This window comes from Alexandromys fortis, unplaced genomic scaffold, assembly GCF_014885135.2.
Source record: "Alexandromys fortis isolate MF-2015 unplaced genomic scaffold, M_Fortis_MF-2015_v1.1 scaffold_16, whole genome shotgun sequence".
Lineage (NCBI taxonomy): Eukaryota > Metazoa > Chordata > Mammalia > Rodentia > Cricetidae > Alexandromys > Alexandromys fortis.
The window spans coordinates 17,811,214-17,829,406 of NW_026067893.1; the positions used below are offsets into that span (position 1 = coordinate 17,811,214).

An 18,193-nucleotide genomic window follows, 5' to 3' on the forward strand; every position below is an offset into this window, starting at 1 on the left:
AAAAGAAGATTTAGTATGCCCAAAACAAGTTCTGGACCCACAGGGTAGGGTCAAGCAGCTGGAACATGATTCAGACAGCGAAAGACAAAACCCTGGACATGATCAAGGGGCACTTCACCTCTACAAGACAAGGCAGAGGGGTCCTAACACACAGTAAGAGACACTCCTGTCCCTTGAGGACAAGGAGTTTATCCCACTTGATATGAGGAATGGCTTATTTTCTGGTGACCACATAGACTATTTCAATCACCACTAGAAACCTCAGAGGGGTTTTTGTGTACTGATAAATATATATGTACTCTGTTTTTGTAAAAGTAAATGTAACACATAGACTTGACAGGATTGATCCCAACCTTCGGGGGCCAGCAGCTCCTTTAGGTTCAGAGAGGAAGGTAGTTCATTTTTTAAATGCAGGCTACTTTCACCTTCCACTGGAATGACTAAAGCCCCCAGTTACCTAACTGCAGAAGAGTGCAGGACAGGCTTCTCACTGGTCAGGCCACAGCATGGTTCCTCCCTGACCTCCTAAAGCAGACCCTTGTAAACAAAGGACTAAGAAAACTGTAATTACTACCTCTCAATTCTCCTAGGAGGGAGCCATCCCTGGATGTGGACCAAGAACCTGCACCCTAGAGGTGTTACTCTGACTAGATTCTATGAAGGGAGTGGGTGCAGGGGATAAAATACTAAAACAAAATGGGAGCCACGGGTCCCCATCTGCAGCTACAACTTAAACTTAAGATCCTAAACATGGAGTCAGTGACGGGTGCTGGGAAGGGCGCAGGAGGCAGACAGGCAGGAGGAGGGTCTCGGGGCAGAAGTCTGTCTGCGCACCTTCACTTCTTGGCCTTGCCCTGCGCGGCCACAGCTTCCATGGCTTTCCGCACCGTCTCTTCATCTCCCAGGAACTGCATGGGTTTAACGGGCTTCAAGTTCTTGTCCAACTCATAGACAATGGGGATGCCAGTTGGCAGGTTCAGCTCCATGATGGCCTCTTCTGAGAGACCTGAAAGAGCCACCATCCATGTTCAGCCACAAACAAGAGTCCATAAACAAACCCCTTCAGGCTACTCTTCATCTGCCAGGGGAAAAGCACTTACATGGGAAAAAACATCTTTTCTGATCTAGTGTATTAGTGGACCTGTTTCCCCCAAGTATGAGTAGCCCCCAGTTACAACTTCTCAAGCCTCTAAAGATTTTGAAAAAGAATGAGGAGCTGGGTTGGGTGGTGGTGGTGGTGCACACCTTTAACCCCAGCACTCAAGAGGCAAAGGCAGGAGGATCTCTGTGACTTCAAGGCCATCCTGGTCTACAGAGCAAGGCTCCAAAGCTACAGAAAAACCCTGTTTCAAAAACAAAACAATAATGAGAAGGCACACCAAGATTCTATGGCAGGCCACCAACAAACTGCAGAAAGGCACACTACAGGTATCTCTACCAAGGTAGGATATAGAAACCAACAGACAGGGCAGGACTGTGTGCTTCTCAGCCCATCCACCTGCCAAAAATCAGTCTGGGCAGCTAGGTCCCCGGAGAGGAACAACTGAGATTTATAGTGAGTCAGGTTGTGACTGCGGTTTGAACTGGCACTCCTAGAGCAGGGGAGCATCTCCAGCCATCAGTGCAGACTTAGCACACGGCAGTTCTGAATTGAGTCCCTCCCTGTGTGTAGAGCAGAGTGACTGTCCTGCTTCAGCCTCCCTGGTAATGGGATTGGACTGCCACATCCAGCTGGCAGACCATATTTTGAGAAAGATTTTCCTTACGTACATCTGTACTGTCTGTCAGAGCTTTCCAAGAGTTTCCTTGATACAAAGTCAGTTTGACTGACTGGTGACAGATGAGCTTAGGAACTAAGGTGGGCCACCTTCTAGTGTCCTATAAGAAAATGCACATACCCTCCAGATGCTTGACGATCCCCCGAAGGCTGTTGCCATGGGCTGCAATCAGGACTCTCTTCCCCTCTTTGATCTGGGGGACAATCTCTTCATTNACCCTCCAGATGCTTGACGATCCCCCGAAGGCTGTTGCCATGGGCTGCAATCAGGACTCTCTTCCCCTCTTTGATCTGGGGGACAATCTCTTCATTCCAGAAGGGCAGTGCTCTGGCAATAGTGTCCTTCAGGCTCTCACAGGACGGTAGCTGGTCCTCAGTAAGGTCTGCGTACCTGCGATCCTAAGCCACAAAGACTTATTTCCAGGCTACCCGTTATCCCAAGTAGCACCTACACAGAGCTTTCATGTGTATCCATTCTACCTCTCAGCTCTTGAGGGAGTAAGTACTAGTGAAGATTTCAAAGATCCAGAATACAGCTAAGAACTTGAGAAAGAGGATCCAGTCACCATCCCGCACCCACATTCCCAATCCAAAACACGTGTAACTTACAAGGGGAGGTTTAACAAAACAATTATGCTTCCTAATTCACTTTAGTTAGCAGTTTAGTTTTGCATATAAAGATGTAAAGAAGAGGGCTGGAGAGATGGCTCAATGGTTAAGAGCATTGCCTGCCCTTCCAAAGGTCCTGAGTTCAATTCCCAGCAACCACATGATAGCTCACAACCATCTGTAATAAGGTCTGTTGGCCTCTTCTGGCCTTCAGGCATACATGTAGACAGAATATTGTATACATAAGAAATAAATAAGTATTTAAAAAAAAGATGTGAAAAAGAGGCACTCCTCTCAGATATGTCGTCATCACCTTCCAACTAAATCTGGTACCAAGTGAGGGTCAATACTTAGCAAAGGAACAGGATGGTAATTATCTTATCATAAATTACAAGATTAATGATATTAGGTAGACCCACAAAAGAGGCCCTGGGGCTGGAAAGATGGCTCAGCTCAGGGCACTTGTTGCTCTTCTGGGACTTGGTTTGGTTCTCAGCACTCATATTGGGCTCACAGCCATCTCTAGCACCAGTTGGAAGAACCGATGTCTTCTTCTGACAAGGCACCCGACACACATGGAGTGCACATAAAAACATGCAGGCAAAACACCCAACCACATAAATTTGGAAAATAAAAATGAGTGAAGTCCATGTTCTAACCCGTCCTGATGCTGACTGAGTGACCACAGCTGGATTTGACCATACCTTACTGATGTTGCTGTAGAAGGGATGGTCAGGCTCCATTGGCGGTGGTGGGACATCGTAAGATCGCCTCCAGATCTTTACCTGTGCCTCACCATGCTTAGCAGCAGTTTCTGCTTTATTGAGACCAGTCAGACCCCCATAGTGTCGCTCATTGAGGCGCCAGGTCCTGACTACTGGCAGCCACATCTGGTCAATGGCATCCAGGACTGTCCAGAGGGTCCGGATTGCTCTCTTCTGCACGGAGGTGAAGCAGATGTCGAATTCATAGCCAGCATCTAGAAATTAAGAAGGGCCAGATTGTACGGTGATGCGCACCCTTAACCCCAGTTCTAGGGAAGCAGGACAGGTGGGCCTCTAGTAATTCCTAACTATATAGTTATCCAACTAGCCTGAGGACAGTGCAGCTCATTCTAATACCTAAATGTTACACCTAAACATATTCTGAATGTTTCAATTGAGAGAAAAGAGGATCATAGACTTGGTCATCCAAGTTCAATCCCCAGAACCCCATAGGGTTAAAAGGGTGCTGGCCACAAGGTGCCCTGACCTCCACACATTGCACCCTTGGCATGTGCGTGGACCAGCACACACAAAATATATGAATGGGCTTACAAAAAATTTTAAGGGGGTCAGTCGCTGGTGGCACACGCCTTTAATCCAAGCATTCAGGAGGCAGAGGAAGTGGATCTCTGAGTTTGAAGCCAGCCTGATCTACGGAGTGAGTTCCGGGACAGCCAGGGCAACAAACAGAAGCCCTGTCTCAAAATAAAACAAGAAAATAAAATAGAAATAAGCATAAATATTGAACTCTTCCTAATTCCTAGCTAACCTTTCTAGAGGGCTCATCATTGGTCCTACACCAAACTATGATTTCGTCTGCATTGGAATCCTACAAGGTTACAATCCTCTCAACCCATTTTTACCAGATTAGGAAAAATTTTTTAAATATAGGAGTTGGGCACGGTAGCACATGGAGCCAGGGTGATCTTGAATTCAAGGCTACCTCGGCTTGTCTTTAAAATTGTTAATTAAGAAGCTCTCCCTTTCCCTATGCCAAGACACACTCCTGCTTTCTCTAGCACACAAGATTCTCTTCAAAACCAACCACCAACTTTCCTGGGCATTGCTTCACATTGAGATTAGCAACAGTAACAAACATGAGGTAAACCTTCCTGCTAGGCAGTCAACTGACAATGAGGCCACTGAGACCAAGTACTGGGGAGAAGGGAGGATTAATCACCAGGAAAACCACGTCCCCCAAGAGAAAGGCAGACCTCACCCCTTAGCCTCTGGAAGAGAGGCCCTGCAAACTACCATTACATGTCTCACCCCCTCCTTAACCAGAAGAGGAAGGTCTCCCCAACAAAAGGCTGAGTCACTGAGATACCCACAGAGCAAGCCTCAGCTCCCATGAGAAGCTAAGGGCTGTTTCACTACAATTATTTCCTGTAGCCAGGAGGGCCTCACTTTGGATACAAACAGCCCCTAAGGCAGTGGTCCCCCTAGGACTCTGACAAGCGTGTCAGAGGAGAAGCAGCAGACACACACCTCCTCTAGCCTACCATTTACACCAAAGGATAGCCAGGGGTACAATGGTCATAATGTGGACACTGCTGTTCCCAAGGATCCCTTCCTTCCTCAGCTATGGCTAAGGAAAGTCTCACTAGCTTCCTTCTAGAACCAGATTCAAGACTGTATCAATCCATCGCCGGGGAAACTGTATACATCTTAAGTCTTTTTTGTTACTGTATTACCCACAGTCGTCCTCATTCTGGTTTTGCTTTCATTCTTTAATCACGTGGGATACCTTTGGGAGACACTAAAATTTTACATTGGCTTCCCCCACACACAGGGTTTCTCTGTGTAGCCTCGGTTGTCCTCAAAGTCACAAAGATCCACCTTCCTTAAAGAGTGTGTGCCACCACCATCGGCTTTTCGCTTTGCGCCGGCCTTGCTGTGGTCGAAACTGACCCATGATCTAGATCCTCCCTTCTCAGCTCCCTCGGTGCTGGAAAAATTACTAGACTGAAGCACCGTGTGCAGTCTCATCCGATCTCCTACAAGTTAATGCTACCAACATTTAAGACCGAGACGGGGTCTATTATTTTCCTATGAGTACACGGTCAAGGGCTACTCATCTTACCCAGGGAACGGACAGTTAACTGTCCCGAGCTAGGCATCAGCCACAGACCTATGCGGTACTTCGTGCCACAGAGCTAAGGAAAATGGCTTCCTTTCCCAGCACTTCTCTTCCCTAGCCTCTCCGACATAATGTGCGCGTCCAGCAGGCCATCCATCTCAAAGCAGTCTCACTTCCTTGCATCGGGATTTCGTGCCCAAAGCCATCCTTCTTTTGCAAACAACCAGGACCCAAATACCGAGATCCTTTCAGCTAAGCATCTAAAAGGGCTGCTGCTATGCCCAAGTTGGAAAGATGCAGGGCAGGATCTGCCCAACCACCAACCACCAATGGCAGCTCCTCTTCGCTCCAGGGATTCTCCTGGTAGCAGGCAACAGGATTTGCTTCCTTATTAGCATTCCGAAAATCACAGAGGACAGTAGGTGGTGCGGGGCACCAAGCCTGGATAGGCAAAGGCAATCTTTATCTCCTGGACGCTGCCACCCTTTGCCCAGCCTCTGTCCTTGGCTACCAGCCCGCCAGTTCCACACTTAGTTGTTACTCCACCCAGAAATGGGGCAAGGACACCGGATTAGAGCTAAGTAGTTATGACCTTGGACGAGGCTTTCCAGCCACTTTTCTGAACTATTAACAGGGGGGAGGGGGGGCAAAGATAAAAAGGAGGGAAATAAAATCTGCCTGCTTTGTAGCCTGTCGGGAACGTCAACTGAAATCGCCCACTCACATCTCTGGATTCGCTTGGGTCACAGTATTTGTGGTACGCTGCTCTCAGAAGCACGCTGGTTTCCAGGTGTCTATGAGGCCATCGGGCATCCCCACCTAACTCCCAGGACGAGTCTGTGGCCTGCTGCTTTGCCTTGATTCACAGGCTCCCCTTAGGTAAATTTGGGTACCGCAACTGATGTCACAGGACATCCTCCGCCAGCTACCCCAGGCCCCCGTGGTACCCTAAAGGGTCCTGGCTGCTACAGGTGGGGCTGCTCAGACTCGAAAGATAGATAATCGCCTAGCGGCATCTGAGCCCTCTTTTTGGCACAACCCCTCACACTCCAACGGGGTGACCTTGACAAGCGGGCTTCCCACCCTGCGTTCACCTTAGATGCAAACTCAGGTAGGGAGGCCGCCCGAGGTGCACGCCTCGAGGAGGTGCGGGGGCTAGGATGGCCGGCGCGGGCCCCCGCACGCCACACCGCGTCCGGCTCGTACCTCGCAACGCCTGTCCGCCGCGCTTCGCCTCCTCGTGGCCCGCCGGGCTCAGGTCGGCATCGTACCAGCCGCTGAAGCGGTTCTCCAGGTTCCAGGCGCTCTCGCCGTGCCGGATGAGGACCAGCTTGTAGGCGGCCATGGCGATAGGCAAGGGGATGCAGCAGAGACTGAGGCTCGCTGAGATTCCGCTCACAGCCCGCCCCACACTCGCGCCTGCGCACTTGCGCACGTCCGCCTTCTCCCGCGCACTGTCTTCCCCGAAATCTTTCCACTCGCTCTTCCGACCTCCGCCCGCCAGGTATGCGCATGCGCCCAAAGCAAGTTCTGCGGCCCGCCAAGTGGGAGCGTGGAGTGCGCCGGGGCGGTAATGCGCATGCGTCGTGTATAGCGGTATCCGCGTGCGTCCCGGCGGTCACGGAGCGCACGTAAACCGAGAGGGTGGATCCGGGCGGCCCGCTGACTGCCCAGGGTGCCAGCCCAGCCCCGCAGTGCTTCCTGCCGAGGCGTGATCGCTTATCCCGAGAACAGCTCTTTCCCCGGCGAGATCACAGTCCCTTCCCTACGCAGATCGACTATTGACGACTCTTCACCTTTTTAGTTGTACTTCGGACACGTTGCAAACCCCTCTCAACCTCATTTGTAAAAGTGGTACCTGTCTTCCTGAAAGTGCTCTATAAACATAAACATGGGTTGTTGCTATTTCTCTTCAATAGAACTGTTTGTTTTTCGACACAGAGTTTCTCTGTGTAGCCCTAGCTGTCCTGGAACAAGCTCTGTAGACCAGGTGAGGTTAGCCTAGAACTCAGAGATCCGCCTACCTCAATCTCCCAAGTGTTGGGCACGCCATCGCACTCAGATCAGAACTTTTTTAGAAAAGATTGGGTTTATTTTCTTTAAAAAAAAAAGATTTATTATGTACAAAGCATTCCTTCCATGTACATCTGCACACCAGAAGGGGGCACCAGATCTCATTAGCCCTTTCTTCTCTTTTTTTAATATTTATTTTTGTTTCATGTGTATTGGTATTTTGCCTGCGGGTATGTTTGTATGAGGGTGCCAGATTCCCTAGAATGAGAATTACATACAGTTGTGAACCACCCACCACGTGGATGCGGGGAATTGAACTCAGGTCCTCTGCAAGAGCAGTCAGTGCTCTTAACTGCTGACCCATCTCTCCAGCCCCAAGATAGGGTATCTTTGTGTAGTCCTGGCTGTCCTGGAATGCTGTAGACCAGGGAAGCCTCGAATTTACAGAGATCTACCTGCAGCTCCCTCCCAAGAGCTGGGACTGAAGGTATGTGCCACTCTTCCAAGGACAGCTTTGGCTACAAGAGACTCTACCTTGTCTCTTCCAAAAAAAAAAAAAAAACTGTAGATGGGAAACCAGAACCCAAATGCAAACTGTTTAGGGGTCTCCCCTGCACTCTTTTTTTAAAATATTTATTTATTTATTTATTTATTATGTATATAATATTCTGTCTGTGTGTATGCCAGCAGACCAGAAGAGGGCGCCAGACCCCATTACAGATGGTTGCCAGATGGTTGTGAGCCACCATGTGGTTGCTGGGAATTGAACTCAGGACCTTTGGAAGAGCAGGCAGTGCTCTTAACCTCTGAGCCATCTCTCCAGCTCCTCCCCTGCACTCTTAAGTAGCACCACCACATCTCTGCCACTGGAGAAGATGGAATTCAGTTTTGGAGCAAATCTTCACAAAGGAGTTCATAGAACCCAGTGCTTCCCAGCAAGAACTGCTCTCTAAGGGCAGTGTGAGCACAGCTTCAACAGGGAGCTTAACCACAAGTCTCTGAGGAAGTAAGTTCTCCCTCTTGTCCTCATTGCAGTCTGTTGGGAGCAAGACCAGTCCAAGATTCTCTCAGAGGGCCTGATGAAAGAATATAGCAGCGTTAGTTCTGTGGCCTTGTCTTGTCAGCAGTCTTGGCAAGGCCCAGTCTGGAGCTGCAGTCTGGGCCTCCACAGTCTTGGTTCCTGGGAACCCTGTTTTCTCCCCTGAAGTACTGTGGTCCTAAAGTATTTGTGTTTTGTCTGCATGTATGTCCGTGTCAGGATGTCAGATCAGTTGCAGACAGTTGTGAGCTGCCATGTGGGTTCTGAGATCCCTGAGACCTCTGGAAGAATAGGCAGTGCTTTTAATCATTGACCCATCTCTCCAGCCCCCAGGTCTCCATTCTTAATGTTGCTTTTCACATTTGACCTCTTTTTCTCTTGCTTTGTCCCTAATCTATGCCCCCTTACTGATTCTACAAAATTCTCCTGCCTCATAAAATTCAAGATTTCTGTGCTCTTACCTAATTAGGGTCTTCCATTCTGCAGAAGGTTCCCGTGGAGCCTGAATTCAAATCATGTCTCTGATTTGGCTTGCCCTGGGTCTTGCAGTGTGCCACTCCCCTTCTTCAGTTTCCCCACCTGAGAAATGGGACAATAATTCACACATACACCTGCCTAGAGCACTGTTGGGAGAAATACATGAGAGAGCCATGTGACAGACTCAGTGTCTCTCCAGCAATAAACATTAGCAACATTGTAACATTGTAATTGGTAACAACATTGTACTCGGGAATATTATTGACAGTGTAGTGTGACCAAGAAGACAAAAGAAAAATAATGAGGACACCTGGGAGCCCCCTGCAAGCCTGCTGCCCAGCAGGATGCCTAGTAAGGTATGCCTGTCTAGCAGGGTGAAAACTAAGCAAACAACTAGAATACTGTTCTCTCTCTCTCTCTCTCTCTCTCTCTCTCTCTCTCTCTCTCTCTCTCTTTCTCTCTCTCTCTGTGGGTGTGTGGTGTTTTCTTTTGCTGTTTCTTATTTATTCATTTGTTTGGAGACATGGTCTTGCTGTATAACACGTGCTAGATTCAAACTCCCAATCCCCCTGCCTCAGCCTCCTGAATACGGATATAGGAATACACAAGGACTCATCCAGTATAGGCAGCTAGAATTCTTTAGGGAGTAGGCCAAAGGCCTCTGTGCTACCAACCTTGGGAAAGCTCTCAGAAACCTGCCTGTTGGGCCTTTGGAGGGAGCCGCCTTCTCCTGTGATTCTGGTATCTTTAAGCTTTGATTAGAGCATTGCATCATCTGTATCTGGGATTGTCAGAGAGTCTTTTTGTTTATTTTTTTGTTCTCATTTTGGGTTTTATGTTTGCTTTGTTTTTTAATGGGGTCTCTCTATAGCACTGGCTATCCTGGAACTTGCTATGTAGACTATCCTGGCCTTGAACTCAGAGATCTATCTGCTTCTGCTTCCTGACTGCTAAGACTAAAAGTGTGCCCTACCAAACCCACATGTAGTGGTTTGAATAAAAATGGCCCCATAGGTTCATATATTTAAATACTTAGTCATCAGGACGCAGGACTACTGTAGATGGAAACTTCTGTCTGCCCTAGTCCCACAGCTGTCCAGTTCCAAATAAACACACACAGGCTTATATTAATTATGAACTGTTTGGCCTATTGCTCAGTTTTATTACTAACTAGCTCTTACAACTTAAATTAAACCATAATTCTTATCTATGTTTAGCCATGTGTCTTGGCACCTTTTCTCATAAGGCATTCTCATCTTGCTTCCTCTGTGTCTGGCTTGTGACTGTGTCTCTGCCTTTCCTCTACCCTGATTTCTCTTAGTCTGGTTGCTCCACCTATACTTCTTGCCTGGCTACTGGCCAATCTGCATTTTATTAAACCAATATGAGTGACAAATCTATACAGTGTACAAGAGCATTTACCACAGCAGACTACACTATTTGAGAAGGATTAGAAGAAGTAGGAGATGTGACCTTGCTGGAGTAGATATGGCCTTGTTGGAGGAAGTGTGTCATTGGGGATGGTCTTTGAGGTTTTAAAAGCCCATGCCAGCCAGGCAGTGGTGATGCATGCCTTTAATCCCAGCACTAAAGAGACAGAAGCAGGTGAATCTTTGAGTTCAAGACCAGTCTGGTCTACAGAGCAAGTTCCAAAACAGCCAGGGCTACACAGAGAAACTCTGTCTTGTGAAGAAAAAGAAAAAAAAAAACCTTTATTTAATAAGAGCTTCCATGGTCATAGTGTCTCTTCACAGTAATAGAACAATGACTAAGACACCACTTAAAAAAATAAAAAAAACAGGAGATGATCAAGATGCCAGATTAATCAGTAATAAGTCAGAGGTGTCCTGTGGAGAGACATCTGTTTTTAGGTCTTGCTGTTTCAGGTGTCAGGTGCTCAGAGAGATCTGGAGAAGAGGGTGGAGAAAGGGGGCTAGGGGCCTTTCTTGCCGTGGTGACCAGGCTTTTAAAGGTAGTGCAGCCAGAATGCAGAGACCCTAGGCAGAGATGGTAACGCATTAGTGTGCGTTACAGCATCTCAGATCTGAGAAAATTAAACCTATCAAATCAGGGAGGCTGCTGCTGCTGCAGCTTCTCCTCCAACTTCTTTTTGTTCTGGTTGTTTTGTTTGTTTCTTTGTTTGGTTTTTCAGGACAGGGTTTCTCTGTGTAGCCCTGACTGGCCTGGAACTCGTTCTGTAGACCAGGCTGGCCTGGAACTCACAGAGATCCACCTGCCTCTGCCTCCCAAGTGCTGGGAATAAGGCATGTGCCACCACCAACCGGCCTTTACTTTTATTTTTTCACGTGCATGAATGTTTTGCCTGTGTGTGTATGTACACACCATAAGCATGTCTGGTACTCTCTGAGTCCAGAAGAGGGCATTAGATACCCTGGAACTGGAGTTAGAGAGGTTATAAGGTACAGTGTGGGTTCTGGGAACTGAACCTGGGTCTTCAGCAAGAGCAGCAAGTGCTCTTAATCCCTGGTTCCCAAATTTATTTATTTATATGTATACAGTGTTCTGTCTGCATGTGTGCCTGCAGGCCAGAAGAGGTTGGGAGCCTCCACGTGGTTGCTGGGAATTGAACTCGGGACCTCTTGGAAGAACAGCCTGTGCTCTTAATCTCTGAGCCATCTCTCCAGCCCCAGGAAGATTTCTTAAAGTCTAGAGAAAAGCAAGAATAAATCCATGTGTTTTCTCTTTGGTGCTTTAAAAAAAAAATCTTATCTATAATGAATACAAGACACAAAAACATGTCACGGCTGACTCTTCTGACCTCTAAAGCCTGAGCCAGAAGCGGAGAAATATTGAGTTTGAAGCACAAGGCAGATAGATGGTCACTGGTCACAATGTAGGTATGATATGACCTTAATCCTTCTGCCCTTTCCTCCAAACATCCATGGGGTCATTTGCACAGATCTGGAAGAGCACTGCCCCCTTCCACCCGGGAGGCAGCATCAGGTGGGGCCACACTGGTTCCTGTTCTTGTGTGTCTAGAAAGTGTCCTCCCAAGTGTACTCTGCCTCCCTCAATGTGCTAATCCACAGATGGGCTTAAAATTTTAATAGAAAAGAAAAATAAATAAATAAATAAATATAGAAGAAAAGGAAAAGAACCAAAAAGAGAGGGGGGGGAGTAAAAATAAAATAAAATAAAAATTGAATCTACTGTATACTGTAGGAGAGAAGAAGAGCTATGTGTTAGGAATATTTCCTACGTGAGCTCTCTGACGACGCAAAAATTCCCAATCAAGCCAAATCAAAACAAATCAAATTAAAAAATATCCAGATTTAACGGAAGATCTGCGCTCTTGGGTGGCCCAGAGGGGGAAACCGGGAAGCCGCAGAAACGGCCCGGAAGGAAGAAAGGGGGACCACGTGTTTTTCTTTTGGGGGGATCACTTAAGTACCCTGGGGAGTGGTCCTGACCCCACCCCCAGGGAGGGGTCAGGACTGGCCTGCTGGGATTTGAAGTCCAGACCATGCCTGGGGGCTGAGATAGATGCCAAGGACTGGAGCCTAGGCTCTCAGCCTAACACTATGGAAGATGGAATTTAACTGGAACAAGTGAGTCACTGTGCTGTGCCCTGTCCCAAGGCCCTTTCTTCATGCTTTCTCACTGTAAGGTAAGCTCTTGTTGCCATGGTTTGCTCTGTCAGCTGTGGATTGACAACTAACCAGACCACTTTCCACCCCGCCCCTAGCCAAGTCAGTCTCAGGCAAACCTGACTAATACGGTTCCCCTTCTGGGGGATGACCGTGAAGGATCATGCTCGTGCCCTTTGCCCTCATCCCAAAGTCTGGACTCCAGTCAGACTTGAAACTCTGAACTCTACGGACCAAAGCTCCTCTTTAGAGCCGTGTTTGATTCCTTCAGCTCAGGGCCACTTCCTGGGACCCTAAGAGCTTTCAAACAATGAGTCTGTGGGCTGAAAAACTCAGACATAGATAGGAGCCTCGGCCCCGTTAGCAGCTGCGGTCCTGCAGTACAGAGGAGCGTCTCAGCCTGCCCCCTCCGTTTATTTTCCCATCGAGTACTGCCTTATCAAGTACTGAACATTCGGTGAAGGCCTGATTTAGAAGTGGGGCGAAGCAAGTTATCAGACTCGTGCAAGAAGGAGTGGCTTCCTTTCAGCCCCCAGCATTCCTGTAAAGAAGCCACACGTCTTTGCCTGCAGAGCCATCTCTCACGTTCATCACCAAATGTTCAGCTTTGCGCTGGCTGGGGCGAAAAACGTCTGCTGCAGAGTGGGAGGAAGGGAATGAGCCGGGCTGGTGCTCAACATCTCTGAGCTCCTAAGAGAAGGAGCCGTGCTTCCTTGTGAGATGAAGCTCACGTTCCGGCCCACGAAACATGGCAAGAGGACCACAGCTGAGCTGGTACTACAAGAAGCGTGAAAAGAAAAGCTTCCCAAGGATTCCCCTCGGGAACTCAGGCCCCAGCTTTAGCCAGGCATGGCAGTGCTTGCCTTTAATCCCAGCATTCAAGGAGGCAGAGGCAGGTAGGTCTGTGATGTGTGAATTCAAGGCCAGGCCAATCTATATAGTAAGTTCCAGGCCATCCAAAACTGCACAGAATGACCTTGTCTCAAAAATACCAAATCAAGTTACATTGTCTGTCCAATGTAGACAGATCTGGTTGCTTATGGCTCAGAGGGGTGTAGGTATAAATAAGTACAGGTGTTTTGAGTGGTAAAAATATCTTCAAATGGAACTGAGGTCATGTGGTGATGTCTTGTGGAGATACCAAAATCCTGAAAGTCAAATATGATGACAGAGGCCTCTAATTCCAGTACTTGCGAACCAGAGGCAAGAGGGTATGTTAATCCCACAGATTTGAGGACAAAGACTCCCGCCATCCAAATCATGGTCAGATTAATGAAAGCAAGTCGTTTTTGATTTGTGTGTGTGTGTGCGCGTATGTGTATGTGCATATGTGTATGTGCATGGGTTGTTTCTCTCTAAGATGGGGCTCAAGAGATCATCATTGGACATGGGGAAGATAAGGGATTTTATTTTATAGCTCAGGAATGGGGAGTTTCGAAATGGGGGGTCTGGCAGGCAAACAGTCAGGGTTACAGAAGCACGGCATAAGTATAACGGGTTGGTCAGGGGCCTGGATTTCTCACTTGGAGAAGTGAGGCGAACTTCTCCAAGGTGGCAGCCCTCCAGAATCCTCTCCCAACCCCTTCCTGCAGCTTGCTGGGGAATGGGAGAGTTTGGCTACTTGTTCCTGCGGTGAAAAAACATCCCCCTTTCCTCAGAGACCTGTATGAAGGACCCCACTGCCACCTTGTGGCCTGATCTTTCTTCAATGAACCTCCACCCTATCACTTCCATACTGCTGTCTGTCTGTCCGTGGCAAATAACTCTTCTTTGCATGTTTGTGTTTCATTTTGCTTGTTTGTTTTATTTTTGAGGCAGTATCTCTCTAGTCCTAGCTTCCTCGAGTTCTCTATGTAGACCAGGCTGGCCTCAAACTCACAGAGATCCACCTGTCCCTGCCTCCCGAGAGCTGGGATTAAAGGTGTTCATCACCAAACCTGGCATTAATAGCTCATCTACTAAATGCCTTAGCCCCAAACAATTCATCTCGGTATCTTCCTTGAAACCCACATCGAGACCTTTCAACTGGGAGATCTGACCAGGAATGTTTATCTCTGACTTCACACCCCACATCTACAAGATGAGAGACGAGGAGCTGGCCTCCTAGGTCCCATTTCTGATTGGATAGGTCGCTCCCCTGATCTCTCTGTTGGGAAACTCCCTAGGTCCAAGGTGTAAGATGGACGTCTAGGATGGACTTCCTAGTTATAGCCTGGGCTCAACCCAGAAAAGCCCCAGCAAAAGATCCTATGTTAAAATAAGGCAACTGCTGGAAGGGGGAGTGTTAGGAACTAGAAGTCAATTGAACAGTGGGAGAAAGATCTCTTGGCACTGGAGAGATGGGTCAGTGTTAAAGAGCTTGTACTGCTCTTGAAAAGGTTGGCACCCATCACACATGCTGGGCAACTCAGAACTACCTGCAACCGTTCCATGGTATCTGCACGCGTGTGCACTTAGCCACGGGTACGTGTGCTAAATTGAAACTGAAACAAGTCTTTAGAAAAGTGCTTATCAGGCCTGCTGTGGTGGCCTATGCCTTTCATCCCAGCCCTCAGGAGGCTGGGAAGATGGATCTCTTGGCCTTTGAGGCCTGCTAGCCCCGCCTATCTTTGCTCCTGCCTTGCTATTGGCTGTTTAGCTCATTATTAGGACCATCAGGCAGTTTAGACAGGCAAAGAATCACAGCTTCACAGGGTACGAATGTAGAATATCCAGAGTCACACCCCTTACACTAATAGTCCTCAACCGCGCATACCTTTTCATCCCAGCACTAGGGGGACAGAGGCAGGTGGATCTCTGAATCCTAGTAGTGAGTTCCAGGACAACCAGGGCTACACTGAGAAACCCAGTCTCAAAACATAACAGCCAAAAGAAAAAGAAGGAGAAAAAAAAAATAAAAGGTTTTATCACTGGGAAAGACTGTTATGTTGCCATGACAAAAAATTACCTTTACAAGTTTTAAACTACATAATCAAAGACAACTCATCTCTGAGTAGTTGGACGAGGAGAGTTTGTGTCTGTGGCTTCTCTATTAGCAACGGCTAACTAACAACAGTTGACTAACAGTTGACTAACCAGAGGCATAACTCTTCCCCAGGTGGCCATGGACCAGCCTCACACCTCCTCATCTGCTGAACCTCTCAGTTCCTTGCTGCACTCCAAGCCACTGAGCTTGAGAGCCATGGCTCTGCCTTCCACAAGCAACTTCTACTTCAATACGGCCCCTGGCCTTCTTCAGGGACTGTGTGCAAAGTAACGCTAACCTCACATGCACTGACTCACTGTGGTCACAGTACAGCAAACAGATTTCCAGACACGGGAACTTTGAGATTCAGTCTCCTGTCCCATGTCACACAGCAGGATGCAGCTTCAAATCTAGGCTTCCTAGTACTCAGTAACAACTGTGCCCCGCCTAGGTTGTCCTGAGGAGCTGCTTAGGGCAATAAAGGCTTTCTCCATCCCCAGAGCTAGAGCCCTAAATTAAACATCCAGCCCACAGGCTTCCTCTTTGTTTGGGACAAGAGGCTAACCTTCAATTTCCCTTTCCTACTGTTTGGTGTCCTAACAGATTACAAAACCACTGACCTATGGAGGACCTTCCTGCTTCTTCCGGCTTTAGCTCTCTGGTGTGGCGCTCCGTTCACGCCCTCGGAGTCTCACAGGTGGTTTTTGTAGAGGCACCTACAACACGAGCTTCTAATTAGGAGTTGTCTTTCCCGCTTTGGCCCAGTAGTTAGGTCTTGTGCCCTTGGGGAGTCACTGAACCCTTTGAGACCATGTTTTTCGTTTGCGAAGTGAGGAGGGTGGCTGTGCTCTCCTTCGCTTAAATTATAAATAGTATTCTGGAACTCAAGGCTAGTTCTTTGACAGCACCAGGCCTGTCCACCAAACCCCCAGTGCTGTGCCCAGCACCTTCCTGCCTGTTCCCGTTTAGGTTTTTGTGAAATCTATGAGTTGGCATCTCTTATTTTATCATCCCCATTTTACAGATCTGAAAACCTGAGGCTCTGAGAGTGTGTTTATTATTCATTCTATAAGTTCTGTTCCTCTAGAAAACCCTGACAAATATATTTGACAAATGCTCATAAACCTTTATATATAAAAATATATAATAGGGGGCTGGAGAGATGGCTCAGTGGTTAAAAGCACTGACTGTTCTTCCAGAAGTCTTGAGTTCAATTCCCAGCAACCACAGTAGATGGCTCACTACCATCTGTAATGGATCTGGTGCCCTCTTCTGGGGTGAAGGTACAAATGCAGGCAGAACTCTGTACATAATAAATAAATCTTTAATAAATCAATCAACATATATATATATGATACTGTCTCAAAAAACCAAAAATAAAATTTGTCACAGCCTAAGTTTTGCTGTACACCCTCCAACCAACCTGATTCAATTCCTCAAGGCCACGTCAGGTGACCTTGACCCAATAAGTAAGCTGGGTGCTTACACAGGCTGCCTGCAGAAGGTGTGGCCAAGATTAAAGATGGATCTTCCCACCTCAAAGATCCAGATTAGAACTGGATCTTCCCACTACAAATGATTTAATTAGGAAAAAAAAATCCCTCACAGGTGTGAAAAGATTCAAAGGCCTGCAACTCTGAGCATCTCAGGAATTCAGAGAGGATGCATTTTGAGTAGGCACAGGTTGCTCAGTGAATCAACAAACACAGAGCAGGGGCCAAGGGTTCTGAGCCCAAGACAGACACAGTCATTTGATACCAGGACTTGGAGAAAAGCCAGAAGGCGAGGAAAGGACTGTGCTGGAGAAAGGAAGCCTCGCATCCAGGGGAGTGGTCGGAGGTGAATAACCCCACCACAGACCCAGCAAAGCCATCAGAGACGAGAAAGCAGATTTGTTGCAGGTGAAAGAGAGCAGATCAGAAAGTGATATCTAAGGGATATTTGGGCCAGATCTGACTGCAAAGGCAGACGAGTTTAGAATCGGGCACTGAATGCAAAAGTTGGAGGTGTAGACGATGCCAAAGTTCCCCTGAATGAGGCAGATAAGTGAGACCCAGCGGTCTGTAATTCTTCGAGAAAGCACAGGCTGCCTCAGCGATTTGTCAAATACAGAGCAGGGGCCAAGGGCTCCAAGCCCAAGAGAGCTGTGGTTGCCTGGTACTAGGGCTTAATGAGGCCAAAAGGCAAGAAAGATGCTAGAGAGACAAGTACTCATGGGAAATGGCCAGAGGCGGAGAAGCAGGGACTCAGCAATCACGTCAGTGTTAGACGGAGGAGCCCAGTGATCCATTAGTTGGAGAATCCAGGTTGTCATGTGGGTTCCAGGGTCCTGGTGTGCCTCAACCTGCCAATGGGCAGGAGGAAGCACCGGGAGAGCCTTCCCAGTGAAGAACCACAGTTGTAATTTATTTTAAAATGACAAGAAGATACACCGTACAGCAAACTCTCGTGTTGGAGGTTTACTGGATGAGGACAGAGAAGGGGCAGAGAGGGTGCAGAGACTGGTTTCTGGGGACAAGAGTGGCGGGAGAAGGAGGGAGGAGGAGGGAGACAGGAGGTGGGCAAATCTCACCTTTTAAAAGGGAACAAAATGAATGTGCACAGGAGGTGCTCCAGACTGCAGCCGAGGACATAGCCTGTCAGGACCCCAAGTGCAGGCCAGTGCAGATGCCTGAATACTAGCATTCCATTTTCAGGGGAACCAACACCCTCACAAAGACATACATACAGGCTAAATACCAATGCACAGAACATTAAAAATAATAATTAAAAATACGAGTTGAACATAGAAGTGTATACCTGTGGCGCACACCTTTAATTCCAGCACTCGGGAGGCAGAGGCAGGCGGATCTCTGTGAGTT

The 18,193-nt window shown here is 47.9% G+C and overlaps 1 protein-coding gene across 1 annotated transcript; it reads right to left on the reverse strand.

The window, feature by feature from the left end:
* Nucleotides 1-6: 6 nt before the first annotated feature.
* On the reverse strand, nt 7-6,696 carry Pgam1 (phosphoglycerate mutase 1). Its single transcript, XM_050146979.1, has 4 exons — nt 6,437-6,696; nt 3,091-3,365; nt 1,996-2,176; nt 7-1,006 (listed from the first exon to the last, which is right to left on the reverse strand). The coding sequence occupies exons 1-4, from the start codon at nt 6,573-6,575 to the stop codon at nt 837-839; spliced, it is 765 nt and encodes a 254-aa protein (XP_050002936.1). The 5' UTR covers nt 6,576-6,696; the 3' UTR covers nt 7-836.
* Between the last annotated feature and the right edge of the window lie 11,497 nt (nt 6,697-18,193).